Below are 15,233 nucleotides of genomic sequence, written 5' to 3' on the forward strand. Positions count from 1 at the left end.
ACAAAATCTGCGTTCAGTTTCTTACTTGTTCTTAATCAACTGCAAAACTGTTGTTGATTGCATAATTGGAAAAACCTGTTGAGTAATCCGCATTACAGTCAATGTTTACTCCTCCTAGTAAACCAAATCAAATAATTGCTTTATGTAGTAGTTCACAATGTAAATGCATTTTTAAAAGGAAAGTTGAAAACCCTGAACAATGCTACTGTTTGCAAAAGGCCTGTTGAAAAAGAACAATGAATTGAAAAATCTGTTAAATTTGAATGAAACCAGGCATGGTGGCTGTACTTACAATTTAATCAATATCCGGAGAGCGCCTTCCTCACTTATCTTGCCCTGGACGTTCATTCTAACCAGGTCTTAAGGTTGTCACAGTGTGGGACTTGATGTTCTTATGAACCTTGTGGGTTCTTCAGGTCTGAGAAACATAATTGTAATACTCTGCATGGGCTGCGTTTAAGTCCGAAGGCTTATAAATTAGATTTCTGGTCCAAGTGCTGTGCAAGCGTCCTATTCTAAGAAATTTTAAAAGTTTGGTAAAACTGTGCCTTTCTTCCAATCAGCCAGTAAAGTGGATGACTCGAAGCACGGCATGATGAAGTTCCGTGAGGAGAGGAACCTGCTGGGTTTGGGGCTGAACACGGGCAGCTTCCACGACCGCTACTTCATCCTCACCAGCACCTCTCTGAGACTCTACAAGGAAGTGCGGGTAAGCAGGGTGTTTAGACGTGCGGGTCTGTGTACATTTTTTGTAGAGCCTGCAGAGATGACATGGCTGATAGAAAGTAACCAATTAAAAGAATTTGCACACCTTCATTAATGTGCGCTTGTGCTTTTTTCCATTCGTGCCCATGGTTAAGTGACCAGTGCGTACAGGTTAGAAACCGCAGTAGCTCTGTGCTCGTGTGTGTGGTTTCCTAAATCCTAGGCAAGAAATAAAAGAGCAGGGGCATGGCGTACCAAGTCATGCACACCCTTTTAAAATGTCGGTACATAAATGAGTAATTATTATAAATCACAAAAGGGTGCATGAAGTAATAAACTGTGAGCTCAAAATTGACTGGTTTCATTTCTAAACGCTCTTCTCGGGGGCTCCATAGGTTTTCAGTGTCCGTGTCTCTGTGGGGTTGGTGGGACAGAGGCCTCAGGACTGATCACATTTGAAAAATGCTGTTCTAGTCTGTGATGGATTGACAAGGAGTAATTGCTACACTTTCTGCTTTTACAGTAGACATTGGGTATCTAGTGTACCTTTTAAGGTATTTCTGATGCATTCAAAATCCCTAGTTGAAAAGGATGAATTTATTTTGCTATGTTGTCATATATTTGACTGGTTAAGAAATCCCTCCTGTATACTAAACTAGATCTTCAATCTTGAGTAAAAAAGGCTTATTTGGTATTTCAGAAAGCTATAAAAATGCATTTTGGCCAACTTTTGGATATATGGTATTTGTTTGGGGAATGTATTTGCTAAATAAGGGCTTCAGGTATTTTTATTTAAGAATAGAAAGTGGTCGGAAAGTCTCTCCTTACATAGCTCACCAACCATTTCACACACACAGAGTCTTCAAAAACTGCAGATTCCCGAGCTGCAGTGTGTAAGTACACATTTTCCCTGGGTGTTGGTGTTTTTTTTTCATTTTTAAAAAATATATTCTCATTTGTTTCTGAACTTTCTGCTGGGGTCTTCTCAGTTTTGGCTGACATCACTCTGAGAATTGCACTGGGTTTGTACTTGCACTGGGTGTGGGTCAGCTGTCACTCTTTGGGCACTAATACTTTGTGCTCTTGCAACCATGGAAACAGGCAGGGTAGCTGCTCTGAGTCTGAGGCTCGATTGTGTTCACAACACAGCTTGTACTGTAAGCACTGTGAAATTGTTTCAGGTGAAGTGATGTTGTGAACAAATCCACAATGTTTTTCTTCCCTTCGGTATTCCTTGCTTTCAACCAAAAGCAAGACTAAATTAGTATTATATTAATAGTATTATATATGTACTCTAACAATATACCTTCAACTGTTACTATCTGATGAATTGGGTTTTGGGAGATTTTTCTACCTTTTTAAAAATGTCTTCTAAAATGTTTATGTAAAAACATTAAGCTGTTAAAAAAAAAATCTGTGCAAACTATATTAAAAGCAAATTTGCTAAAGATGTATACATCAGACATTTTGTAATATTCCTAAAATCAACTTCCTTATTTAAATTTTTATAACACTTTATTGTTGTATTTTATTTTGTTCTTAAGCCAGTACCCTTTGACAAACATGAGTTTAAAGCTGTGTGATCATGCTCTGTTCAATCCCCCTGCTTCTTTCCCACTGCTTTGAATCATCTAGCGCGTGCGTGAGTGCGTGCGTGTGTGCGTGTGCGTGTTTCGCCCAGTTTCTCCAAGCGCAGACAGTGTTAACCACTTATTATTCTCTACTCTCCCTTCACAGAGTCACCGGCCTGAGAAAGAGTGGCCAGTCAGATCCCTGAAGGTCTACCAGGGGATCAAAAAGAAACTGCGACCGCCAACCTGGTGAGTTTAAGGCACCTGCAAGTGCTTTTACTGTCATGTGTGGTATTTGGTGTGCAGTCATCTTCTATATTTGAGTCATTCAAAACTTTCCTGCTGAAGATTCCAAATGAATGATTCAGATCTTTATCAAAGGCATTTTTATCATACACATTTTAAGAAAGTGACTGCAGCAAGTTACCTCACATCCATATCCCTTCATTAGTTGGTCAGTAGGGGGCGGCATAGCTCAGTCAACAGCAGAAAAATCTCTGATACCAATTTGATGTAAGAAAGCCGCTGTTATAAAATCTATATTTGTTTTTTGTTGCTCTGACAAGTTGTACAGGTCTTCTACAAGCTACAAGGATACTTCATATCCACCAGGGCAATGCTTTTACTTCATATATATACACTACTGGTCAAAAGATTTAGAACACCTACATCTTTCCAGTTTGTATTGAAATTTACGCAGTTTAATGTCTCGGTGTACTCTGAAATTAAAGCATAGAACAAATAAACAATTGGAGATAAAGAAATCATGGAACCATTTTGTTTAACAATGTAACCCCTTAAGCTGACAAACCCCTCTGGTACCCTTAATCCCATGTGTACTCTTCACTGTTGTGTTGTTTGCCAAGTGTTTGGTATCCCATGAAAGCTGAGACTCTCAGCTTTCTAACAATGTAAAGCAGTATCTGATGTGAAAAATTAGTTTTTTTGAAATTGGGCGGGGGGGGGGGTGAGGATACTTAGTCTGAGTAGGACTACAAAATCTCAGACAATATTGACAATTATGGAACCAGACCATCTACTGATCAAAACAAGACCATCCACGTTTTGGTAGAAGCAGTACACACGCGTAGAGCGCTCAAAATGTCAAGATGAAAACTCAACTAATACACAACGATTTTACATAATTTGATTTGAACTTCTTTGTGTTTGATAGAACATCAAATAATATATACTGGATTAATCGTTAGGTTGTTCTGAACAAAACAAGCCTATTTGCAAAGAAATCGATCGAAACTGAGTGATCTGTGACCGTCTGAATGACTGCGCGTTTAACCCTCAGGCTCTGAATGATGGCGGGGGACATGGAAACTGTAAATGGGATGTGTTTGAGAATGAAACGCGCTGGTAGCCAAGAGAATAAGCTTTCAAACGATGTGTGCAATGTAGGAATACAGTGCAACTTCTATGTACAGGAGCTGCGTGTAACACTGCCAAATAATGCTTAAGAGGGTGTAGTAACAGTATATAACTCTGAAATGTACATTATTTTTCAGTTTTTGGTATCCTAAACTTGTTTTATTAACCCCTGGCAGTTTACCGCTTACCTTTGTACTGGACTTGAACTGCTTAAATTTAAATAAAAACTGGAAAAATGGGGGTGTTCTAAAAGTTTTGACTGGTAATGTCTAGATAGATACACCTAGATACGTTTACAAGATTGTTTATTGTCTGTTATTATAAGTATATGTCTACAAAATGTTAGGTATACTTACTAATAATTAATCGGTCTTCTCTCATAAAATGTCCTGTGAAATGTGTGATTCCCAGAGGGTGGTTTACCTTTGTACAGGATCTATGGACCCTCCGGTAAGCGTCAAACTGGGTGCTTTCTAAAGAATAATGTGTAAATGGCTTCCTTTACATTTTGTTTTATTCTAGCTGGGGGCTGACTGTTGTGTATGCAAATGAGAAACACGAGAAACAGCATTGGTAAGTGCTTGAATACACACAAGAAATCAAAAAAATGTTATTGGGGGTACTGAGCAGGTCTTGATCTGCTTATACATGTTTATAGTGAGATCAGTGACAAGTGGTTGTTCAAAAAACTTTTCTAACAAGAACAGTACACTGTTGCAGACACCGTTGCATCCTGATGAATCTAGCGATTCCCCCATCTTATGCTAGTCTAAAGTGTTTGAAGGTCATCAAAAGAGAAGGCGCTTCCTTCCCACACCCCTGCACCAATCTTCAGGCTAAAATAATTCCCAGTGATGATGAAGTGGACAGAATAGGTCACGGCAGAGTAAGTTTACACACTTGGCAGTGCTGCAATATACATGAAAAAGGCCTGTGTGCCCCTCAGCTTCATTTGGCTGTGTGCTGCGAAACCTCGGAGATGGCCGCGGTCCATCCAGAACGCAGGCCTGTCACGAGAGATAAAGCCCAGGCCTCTGAGCCTTCAGGAGCGGCCCAGCGTTCCTTGATATGAGCTTGTAGGACAGAGCATGCGAGGCTCAGCGTGAGGACTGATCTAGTTGCCGCGCTCCCGTCGCTTCTCATTTGGGTGCTGCTGCGCTGTGGTGTGATAACTCGGATGGACCTCTGTCTCACAGTTGAAAACCCATACCCCCCCAACCCCACCGAAGGCTATTTTTCTCACCAGACCCTGAGTCCCTCATGAAGGAACAAATCGCTCGTCTTGTTTCTTTCCTCGATTTGTATTTTTTTTTGTGTGTGTGTGTGTGTGTTTGTGTGCTTCCTTTTCCCCATGTGGCTTCCCACTCAGGCTGACAAACAAGGCAGTGTGTGTAGGCAGATCAGACAAAAAGCAAGAACAACAACAACAATTAGAAAAGAATGGACTTCGGAAAGTTTGAGAAGCCTCTAGATTTACCTTAGCAATATATTTTATACTTTTGCCTCTTCTGGAGGGGGGGGTGGCATCTGGTATTACTGAGATAGGTGAAGGATGTGCTTTTTTTGTTGTTTTTTTTGGTGCCAGTGTGCTTTAGGAAGCAATATCATACCATCCTGAAGATGTTACATTAGGAAAAAACACATTATATTGAGAGAAACTCTAAGGCATTGTGTAGCTCTCACAGAGAATAAGACCTGTTTTCTTGTTCATGAAGGAGTTGGGAAATAGGCTCAACCCCAATTAAAGGCTTTTGGGCTTTAGTGGCCTAACTATATGTATCAAAGATCACAGCTGTAGTTAGGAAAGGAAAGATCTATTTACTGCACAAACCACTGGCAAATATCATAGGTTATTGCTGTGGGACTGGTGAGTAAGAGGTACCAGTGAAGGTGATGTCCCTGTAGGATAGTGACCTCTGAAAGCAAATTACTTGTTCACAGTGACTCACTGATTCAGAGACCAGAACACGGTGAATATTCTTCAGCTCTTGTCTGGTATAGTATATTGTCCCCTGTATCTTCTTAAATAAGTGATCTTTTCCAATTGTGTGGAGGGCAAATAAATATAATGTTGATATTGCAAGACCACGATATCCTTCATGAAAAATAATTCTGTACGGCCTGCTTTGAGGAGGTTCTTGTTTTCAGTGACACAAAGTTATTTCAGCTGTCTGTGTGTAACTGAAAGTGTTCGAGCGGCATAACAAAAATAGCAGCTGAAGTTACTTTCTTCTGAAATAGCACTGAGACAGCCTTTTTAAATATGTTACTATAGATCATGATAGATTAGATTTCAATCTAATGTAATCCTTCTGACATATCTTCACCTCGGAGCAGACTAAATGAGAGGTATTGTTTTTATACTGTAACGGGACCCCTCAGCTGGCTAGACAGACAGTTAGAGTAATTGCTAATACTTTTTGCTTTGGAAGGAATACGGCTCTGACATTCTTAAAAATAATGAGCTGCAGAAAAGATTGGGTGTGCTTAGAGCAGTGGTCCCCAGAGGAAAATCAATATCATGTTAAGCTGCTTCTTCAATGCATTTTTCATCCAGAAGCACTCTTATCTGCTTTAGAGCTTCATTGTGCCAATATGAACACAACCCCCATGTCACGGATCATGCAAATTACACCTTAATGTGTTCTATACGTGTTTATGGGAAACGCATATTTTCTTTCAATCCAGTTTGTAAAAAATGTGAATGTTTGACATTTTAGCGTGTGAGGGAATAACCGTTAGTGAAATACGTGACAAAAACAACAAATTCTCCATCCTTTTGCTGTTTATAAGGAGGATGTGTACTGGAAATTACTATAATAAGACATCAGTTTGTAAAATTTAAAGTTGGATATTAAAGCCTATTAAAAATCACACATCTAACTGCTTAAATGTGTGTGTGTATGTGTATCCATCTATCTATCTATCTATCTATCTTTTTCCACCTGCTGCAAGCTAATAGAGCTGTCATGATAGGTTAAGATTCCTGTCAATAAGAGATCTTCAGAAAATGCAAGGGTCGTACACAATAATAGTCTCTAAATAATACTATTGTCAGAAAACACCACAAAGACTGTCTCCTTTTCCTGATTAGGCTACATTCACTGATGAGAAGCCGTGATAGTTTAAGGATTGACACCATTTAATTTAGTAGAATAGTACATCGCTAATTAATTGAAAGATAACACATTAAATACATGAGATCCCTGCCCCCCATCTGGAACAGTAAAGACATAATTCTAAGGGGTGCATGTTTTCTTTTGTTAATTTCTGTACTTCTACAAAATACCTTTTGCAAATAAACAAACTTGTATATTTGTTTTAGTCCTGTCAGTCATGCAGAAAGCAGCTGATGATATTGGCTCTTCAAGTAGCCTGGTGTGTTAATTTCAGGTTCCACTGTGTGTTCTTGTCATTCCTCTGTGCAGGTATCTGTGCTGTGATACACAGACTGAGATGAGGGAGTGGTTTGCAACCTTTCTAAGTATACAGGTGAGACTTGAAATATAGTTTTATTTTTATTTTTACTTGTGATCAAAACAAAATACAAAGTTCACAGTTTGCTCACTTTCCTTTTTATGGCAAGACAAACCTCCTTCAGTACATGCACATACCACAGTTTATTACCTCACACATTGATTCCCCATTAAGACTTTCCTGAGATTAAAACCATGACCCTCTACAAACCCGTATGCAGAAGCCTGAAGTAGCTGTGAAATGATGTAGTGGTTTTGGACTTGTTCTCTTCATATTCTTCAGGAGCCATTCAAGTTCAAGGGGAATTGCAGGTTTAAAAACCATACTCTGCAGAGGAGAAGCTTGTAGACTCTGCTGTAACTTGTCCCTGTGGCTCTTTCTCTGTCTGCAGAATGATGGCAATGTGTGGCCTTCCGAGACTATCAAGATGCGGGCGTCTCGGGTGCCTCTTGATACCAGGTTGGGTAACATCTCTTTGATCCCACTGAGGGGCAGTGAAAACGAGATGAGAAACAGCGTGGCTGCTTTCGCTGCTGACCCGCTTGCTGTGAGTCCAATCAATCAATCAATCAATCAATCAATCAATTGGCCTGTCATTTGCTCACACTCTCTGGCACACAGTTGGACAGTTGACTGTCCAATTGCGTAAGTGAGTAGATGGCAACATTGCAGTAATTTGTATTGTCATTGACTGGGGCTTTTAATTGTTGTTGCACTGTACTGCTGTTCCCCATTATGGCAATCTCTTCATCTGGTGTTGGGGCATTGGTTTATTTATTTTTAAATTTTTGATTATTCACTTTCTCTCCCCCTATTTCCCCTCTTTGATGGATCTATGGTCTCACGCTCTAACTCTGATTCATGTGAGTGTGTATATGTATGTATGTATGTATATATATATATGTGTATGCACTGTGTGTGTGTATATATGTATTAATATGATGTATAATATTAATATCATATATATTAATTATATTGTATATCTATATGTACATACAGCTCTGGAAAAAATTGAGACCACTGCAAAATAATCAGTTTCTCTGGTTTTACCATTTATAGGTATGTGTTTGCGTAAAACAAACATTTTTGTTTTATTGTATAAACCACAGACAACATTTCTCGCAATTTACAAATAAAAATATGAATGGAATGGAATGGCTGCCATACATGTAGAGATGCTGATTTAAGAAAAAATTACAGTGGTCTCTTAATTTTTTCCAGAGCTGTATATACACACACACATAGTGTATGTATATATGTGTGTGTATATGTATATATGTATGTATATGTATATGTGTGTGTATATATATATATATATATATATATATATATATATATATATATATAATGTGTATATGTGTATGTATGTTTATATATACATATACATACATACATACATACAGTGAGGGGAACATTTTTTGATCCCCTGCTGATTTTGTACGTTTGCCCACTGACAAAGAAATGATCAGTCTATAATTTTAATGGTAGGTGTATTTTAACAGTGAGAGACAGAATAACAACAAAAAAATCCAGAAAAAAACGCATTTCAAAAAAGTTATAAATTGATTTGCATGTTAATGAGGGAAATAAGTATTTGATCCCCTATCAATCAGCAAGATTTCTGGCTCCCAGGTGTCTTTTATACAGGTAACGAGCTGAGATTAGGGGCACTCTCTTAAAGGGAGTGCTCCTAATCTCAGTTCGTTACCTGTGTAAAAGACACCTGTCCACAGAAGCAATCAATCAATCAGATTCCAAACTCTCCACCATGGCCAAGACCAAAGAGCTGTCCAAGGATGTCAGGGACAAGATTGTAGACCTACACAAGGCTGGAATGGGCTACAAGACCATCGCCAAGCAGCTTGGTGAGAAGGTGACAACAGTTGGTGCGATTATTCGCAAATGGAAGAAACACAAAATAACTGTCAGTCTCCCTCGGTCTGGGGCTCCATACAAGATCTCGCCTCGTGGAGTTCCAATGATCATGAGAACGGTGAGGAATCAGACCAGAACTACACGGGAGCATCTTGTTAATGATCTCAAGGCAGCTGGGACCATAGTCACCAAGAAAACAATTGGTAACACACTACGCCGTGAAGGACTGAATACCTGCAGCGCCCGCAAGGTCCCCCTGCTCAAGAAAGCACATGTACAGGCCCGTCTGAAGTTTGCCAATGAACATCTGAATGATTCAGAGGAGAACTGGGTGAAAGTGTTGTGGTCAGATGAGACCAAAATCGGGCTCTTTGGCATCAACTCAACTCGCCGTGTTTGGAGGAGGAGGAATGACCCCAAGAACACCATCCCCACCGTCAAACATGGAGGTGGAAACATTATGCTTTGGGGGTGTTTTTCTGCTAAGGGGACAGGACAACTGCTCCGCATCAAAGGGACGATGGACTGGGCCATGTACCGTCAAATCTTGGGTGAGAACCTCCTTCCCTCAGCCAGGGCATTGAAAATGGGTCGTGGATGGGTATTCCAGCATGACAATGACCCAAAACACACAGCCAAGGCAACAAAGGAGTGGCTCAAGAAGAAGCACATTAAGGTCCTGGAGTGGCCTAGCCAGTCTCCAGACCTTAATCCCATAGAAAATCTGTGGAGGGAGCTGAAGGTTCGAGTTGCCAAACGTCAGCCTCGAAACCTTAATGACTTGGAGAGGATCTGCAAAGAGGAGTGGGACAAAATCCCTCCTGAGATGTGTGCAAACCTGGTGGCCAACTACAGGAAACGTCTGACCTCTGTGATTGCCAACAAGGGTTTTGCCACCAAGTACTAAGTCAAAGGGGTCAAATACTTATTTCCCTCATTAACATGCAAATCAATGTATAACTTTTTTGAAATGCGTATTTTTCTGGATTTTTTTGTTGTTATTCTGTCTCTCACTGTTAAAATACACCTACCATTAAAATTATAGACTGATCATTTCTTTGTCAGTGGGCAAATGTACAAAATCAGCAGGAGATCAAATACTTTTTTCCCTCACTGTGTGTGTGTATATGAGTGTGTGTGTGTGTGTATATATATATATATATATATATATATATATATATATATATATATATATATATATATATATATATATATATATATATATATATATATATATATATATCTCCATCTTTATATGATATATATAATATATCTCCATCTTTATATTTATATTATATATATATATATATATATATATATATATATATATATTTTATATATAAAGATGATGGGAAGTTGAAATCAGAGCTTTGCTGGAATGGAGGTGCTGTACATCAACATAAGCTGCAGATGATCAGGATGTCTATATAACTGTGTATTTGCATGTGATTTAATTTCATTAAATTATAATTTTCTGTTGATGGAAAATTATTTCCATAGGAGAATTAGAAGACTGAAATGACCTGCCAGGCATTTACATTTCAGAAATAGTGTCATTAAATGAAGAATAAAACTGGGTTTATTTAATGAGGATTGGTAATAATTTAATTTTTCAGTAGATTGATACATGGAGACTTTTGGAGACATGGAGATTTTATTTATTATTATAAAAAATTATAATACCCTTATTTCGTGTGTCATGCTATTTAACGTATGTAAAACTCGGTTTCAAAAGCACAAGCATATAATACCACCGTAATAAATATGATCGGGTTGACGCAATGTGGGTCTTCTATTCATACTGTGCTATAGATTGTCCTTGGTGCAGAACAGTGCTCTGCATGTGAAAGATGCCTGTGATTTTAACCTAGACATATAAATGCTGACCTACATGCAAATCTGTACCCAATCAGCAGTTAATTTATTGTCAGGGGCTACTTTCTGCTACTTGCAAATAAAAAGGCGATTTGGGTACATGTTTGTCATTTGTGATTTGGGGGTTGGAGAAAGTTTTGATTCGGTCGGATCCTTCGTGTTAGTCAGCAGTCTCCACTCCACTGACAATGTCATTTATGGGGCTATGGAACAAGTAAGTGATGAATAAAGTTTGAAATGTACTGTGTTTTGTATCCGTTTGACAGATCTTTTGCGGAAGTCATGAATTGTATGTCCATTATCTTAAACCAAATAAACAGACATTGCACACAAATGAGTATAAGGGGAAATACTTGTCCTAAGAAGAAGTGAGGCAGTTTAAACCACTTCAGGGAATAATCTACCTGCAGTCACGATGTAGAATATTTTTCTATATTTGTAAATCCTGGCTTCCCCTTTATGGTATTGTAACAATGGACACTCTTTTTGTAAATGTGTTGTGTAAAATAACTTAAGTTATAGAGGCCCATGAAAATCCCCAGCCCTAAAAACGGAAGTGTTCAATGTCATAATTAATAAAACTGGTATTTACCTATAATGGCTGAATCTGCTGTGCAGTGTCTGTAACCTGGGTATTCATGTTAAGATCTATAAATGGCTTTGGTTATTTGACAAGTATGCATTTAATGGGAGCCCCCCTCCTCTCTGTTTAGCTTGGTGTTTAAAATGACAAATATCCTCTCTGACTTCCAAGCCTGTTCCTAAATATAGGGTGATGCCATTATTTTTAATAGAACGGTGACATTTTTTAAAACTTTAAATGTAAGAGTCGACCGGGTTCAGCTTTTCTTATTGGCGTGTGTATTCTGACTGTTGGTTTGTTGTTTTGCAGCTCTTCCGAGATTTATGAAAATTTAGCTTGACATTCAGGTAAGAGATTTAAAGAATTCAAACAAGCAATTTGGTCTCCACAGGAAAAAAAATGCAAAAGTGATACGAGCCTACTTTAAAACATCACAGGAGTGTCCAGGTTGAATCCATATGGACTGCAGAATTACAAATAAAAACAAACAAACAAAATTACAATCCGTCACATAAGATTTTAACCAAAATTGTCAGAAAGTGAGAGGTTACCTATGCATCAGTGTCTGCTTTGATTAGTCGCTTAACCACAGATCATTCATGTTGATTTGTTTCTTTAACACAGGAAACGACGGAGCAAGCAGAAGAACGTCTTTTTCAGAGTGAGGCCCGGCTGCAGTAACATTAAAGTGAAGCTAGAACAGTTTTTGGTGTAAACTTTTCAGCATTGTCTGATAGTAAGGATTGTAGAAACAGACTTCAGCAAGTCTTACTCCCCAGCTCAGCTGAACGGTGGGGACTGGACCGATCCATTCCTGCACCGAGCTCTTCACACTCAAGACCGATCTCTGTGATGCCCTTTTTCATATGCGCTCAAGTAGATTCCTACTGAGCAGGGGCTGTGAAACTTACACGCCGGCCCTTATCACCACGTAGCAGCAGTCTTTAGGAGTGTCTTGGGGCTTATAATCCAAGGCCATTCTCGGTGTTTTGAAAGCTGTTGTGAAAACAGTCTTTTTTTGTTTTTGTATAGTGCCTTTCAAAACAGTTCCTGGATCCTGGAATTCTGGGTAATCTGAAATCACTTTCCTCCACCATTTTCCTGTCAAATTTTAACATAACATTTTATTAACCTTTAAAATGAATAAATAGATCCTTCAGATATGACAATCTGTGCAAAGACTTTGCCAGGACCATCATGGGAGAATGAAGACCTGAGATTGGATAAATGCAGCTTTTCTTCGAGAGGATACAACACCTGTTGCTGTTGCTCTTTGATCATAAACACAGCGAACTGTGAAAACCACTTGCTTATCATTTCAACAAAGTTTGTTGCTTAACTTATTGTTGTGCAGATGCCTTTTAATCGTTTAAGACCATGTTGTGAAGTAGGTGGCATGCCTCACAATTGCTTCAGTTATTTCACATTTCACATAGTTGTCATCTTCTTTTAGAAATGCACTGTGCTGAGCTGGTTTGGTATTTTTTTTGTTTAGTTCTAAAGAAAGAAATATCAATTGAAATGCATTATTTTATTTAAAATAAATACTTTTGATTTACTCTGTAGAAGAGTGAACAGCTTACTGCAACAATGACAACAATTAAGTGTCAGAAGCACAACATGCCAATTCAACAAAAGGTCGCTTTCCTAGCTCAAATTTCTTTACTAAATATTGTCTCGTACAGATTCGACAAATAGCTTCCCTTTATAGCTTGCAGTGGAATGTTTTAAAGGCATATTATAGTTCTTATTTCTTGTACTGTGGGATATTAGTCACATATGCTCTATACACTTGTGGTTGTGAATGACTGGGGCACATTAACAAGAGAAATTCCCATTTTTATTAAAAATTGTATCACAAGAATTAAGTCTCTCCAGACAAAACAAAACAAAAACCATAATAGCTTTCCCACAGTATATTGCCCATTACTAAACCACCACTGCTGTTCGGGTGATTTAACCACAAAGGTTTCATCTAATTATGACAGTTTGTTTTCTTGAGTGCAGTAACACTATCAGTATACTGAGGCCATCTCAGCCCAGACGCATTTTCTACATTTTAATTGGAATAAATGCTACACACTGTGCTAAAACAACATCTTTCATATTTTGAAATGTATGATTTCTTGGCAATAGTTGTGTTGTTGTATGTCTCTGTCAATCAGGAATTCTGGGAGATTCCCTTTACCACAGGTGTTGATTTTAGCAGAATGCTTTTCTTTCTACATGGGGTACGGTAGATGTTGGTGATGGCATCACATTGCGACTTCTCGACCAGCTCTTGTTTAATTTCATAACCTTCTGAGAACATTATCTTGTGTACCTCCAAACATTACAGGTCTAAAGGTAAATACATCTATGGTATAATTTTACCAGATTGCTTATGGTTAAGTTAATGGCTACAAAGATGAAAATAATGATACTGACTTATGGGTTAACCCAGCCTCTCAGTAAGGAATGGCTTGGCAACAATGTCATCTGAGTGCTGCTTTTATTTGATGTAAAGGTCACTCCCATAAAGGATTATTCAGAAGGGGCCATCAAGCTGATCTGTAATTCTCCCTTTGAAGAAGACTGATGCATATTTTTAACTTTTCGGAGAAATGCTATTACAATTCCTCCCATGTGGGGTTTTGTCTGGATTGTATTTTTAACTTCCCTGTCAATTGAAAGCAACAATTCACAAACACTATAGAGACCCCATCACTGTGCCTGGAATAAGAAGATCTGAGGACTCCTATCCTATCTTAACATGGAAGAGCAAAACTCCTAGCAACACTAAAGCCATTGCAAGGGCTGGGAACTTGTCTCTCAGTTCTCAGTCTCAATCCCCCAGCTGCAGCTTGTCTTGTGAAAGCTCAGAGATTGCCTTCAGCAGCTGGCTAAACTGTCAGTCTGAGTTTGCTCTTATTACCTTCCCGTTTACTCTTCATTTTCATCTCCTGAGAGACGGGTGACGTCTGGGTCAAGTGTTTCGGAAAAATGCATCCTCACAGGCCCCTTCAAATGGCTCGTATGGCTCAAACGGTAGAGAACTCGGAGTGAACTGAGTCAGGATGCACTTCTCTGTTCAAGAACAAATACGGTTGTGTCTTAGTGTGCAGTATTGATTTAGAAAGCAGACCTGCTGTTGCATAATAGAGCCTTCATAACAATCCATGACTTTCTCATCCTCTTTTTTTTATTGTACATTATATCGCTGTTTAAAATGTTTGCTATTCTTGTTTTTTAATGTCCGTGTAGTCCATTGTGATTAATATTTTGTATAAAGAAATCGTTTCCCTCTTAATTTTAGTGTATGTCATGTTTTTATTATACAAATATGTAAATATATATATATATAAATACTGTAGCAATAACTGGAAAGCTACTGTAGCACATGGAGGACTCGGGTAGAAAGATGTCCGAATGGGTGGATCACCTGTCTCCTGATTCCTCAATAAACTGTTACTGCAATCTGCTTTGTTTGCTGCACTTGTATTTATTCATTGCATCTGTTTAATATTTAGAAGTACGCATCTTTGAATCAGGGTTGGTTTCTATCCAGCAAGCATGTACGGCTACAGTACTTTTAAAACGTGCAATAGAACTGGATTTACTGTCCAGGTGCACATTGATGCTCATGGTTTTTATAGCTTCTTCACAACTGTAATAAAAGAAGGGGAAAAAATAATGAAATATCACTATGAAGTGTAGGGATGTACAATAATGAACAATAATTAGCTTTAGTCTGACATCCTGTATGATTTATTGTTTACTTTAGAACAAAT

General features: G+C 38.4%; 1 protein-coding gene across 6 annotated transcripts in view; it reads left to right on the top strand.

Annotated features, from left to right (window-relative positions):
* arap1 (ArfGAP with RhoGAP domain, ankyrin repeat and PH domain 1) overlaps positions 1-14,923 on the top strand; it is a 71,288-nt gene extending 56,365 nt beyond the window's left edge. For 4 of the 6 annotated variants that reach the window (XM_066699226.1, XM_066699228.1, XM_066699227.1 and 1 more), the window contains 8 exons: positions 564-709; positions 1,563-1,598; positions 2,443-2,525; positions 4,176-4,226; positions 7,082-7,145; positions 7,522-7,677; positions 11,773-11,810; positions 12,088-14,923. In XM_066699226.1, coding sequence (XP_066555323.1) covers positions 564-709; positions 1,563-1,598; positions 2,443-2,525; positions 4,176-4,226; positions 7,082-7,145; positions 7,522-7,677; positions 11,773-11,790 — 554 coding nt within the window. In that variant the 3' untranslated portion in view covers positions 11,791-11,810; positions 12,088-14,923. The remainder of the gene's footprint in view (positions 1-563; positions 710-1,562; positions 1,599-2,442; positions 2,526-4,175; positions 4,227-7,081; positions 7,146-7,521; positions 7,678-11,772; positions 11,811-12,087) is intronic. The other 2 variants (XM_066699230.1, XM_066699229.1) reach the window with 2 other exon arrangements.
* The last annotated feature ends 310 nt before the right edge of the window (positions 14,924-15,233 follow it).

Source organism: Amia ocellicauda, chromosome 3 (genome assembly GCF_036373705.1).
Source record: "Amia ocellicauda isolate fAmiCal2 chromosome 3, fAmiCal2.hap1, whole genome shotgun sequence".
NCBI classification, from domain to species: Eukaryota; Metazoa; Chordata; class Actinopteri; order Amiiformes; family Amiidae; genus Amia; species Amia ocellicauda.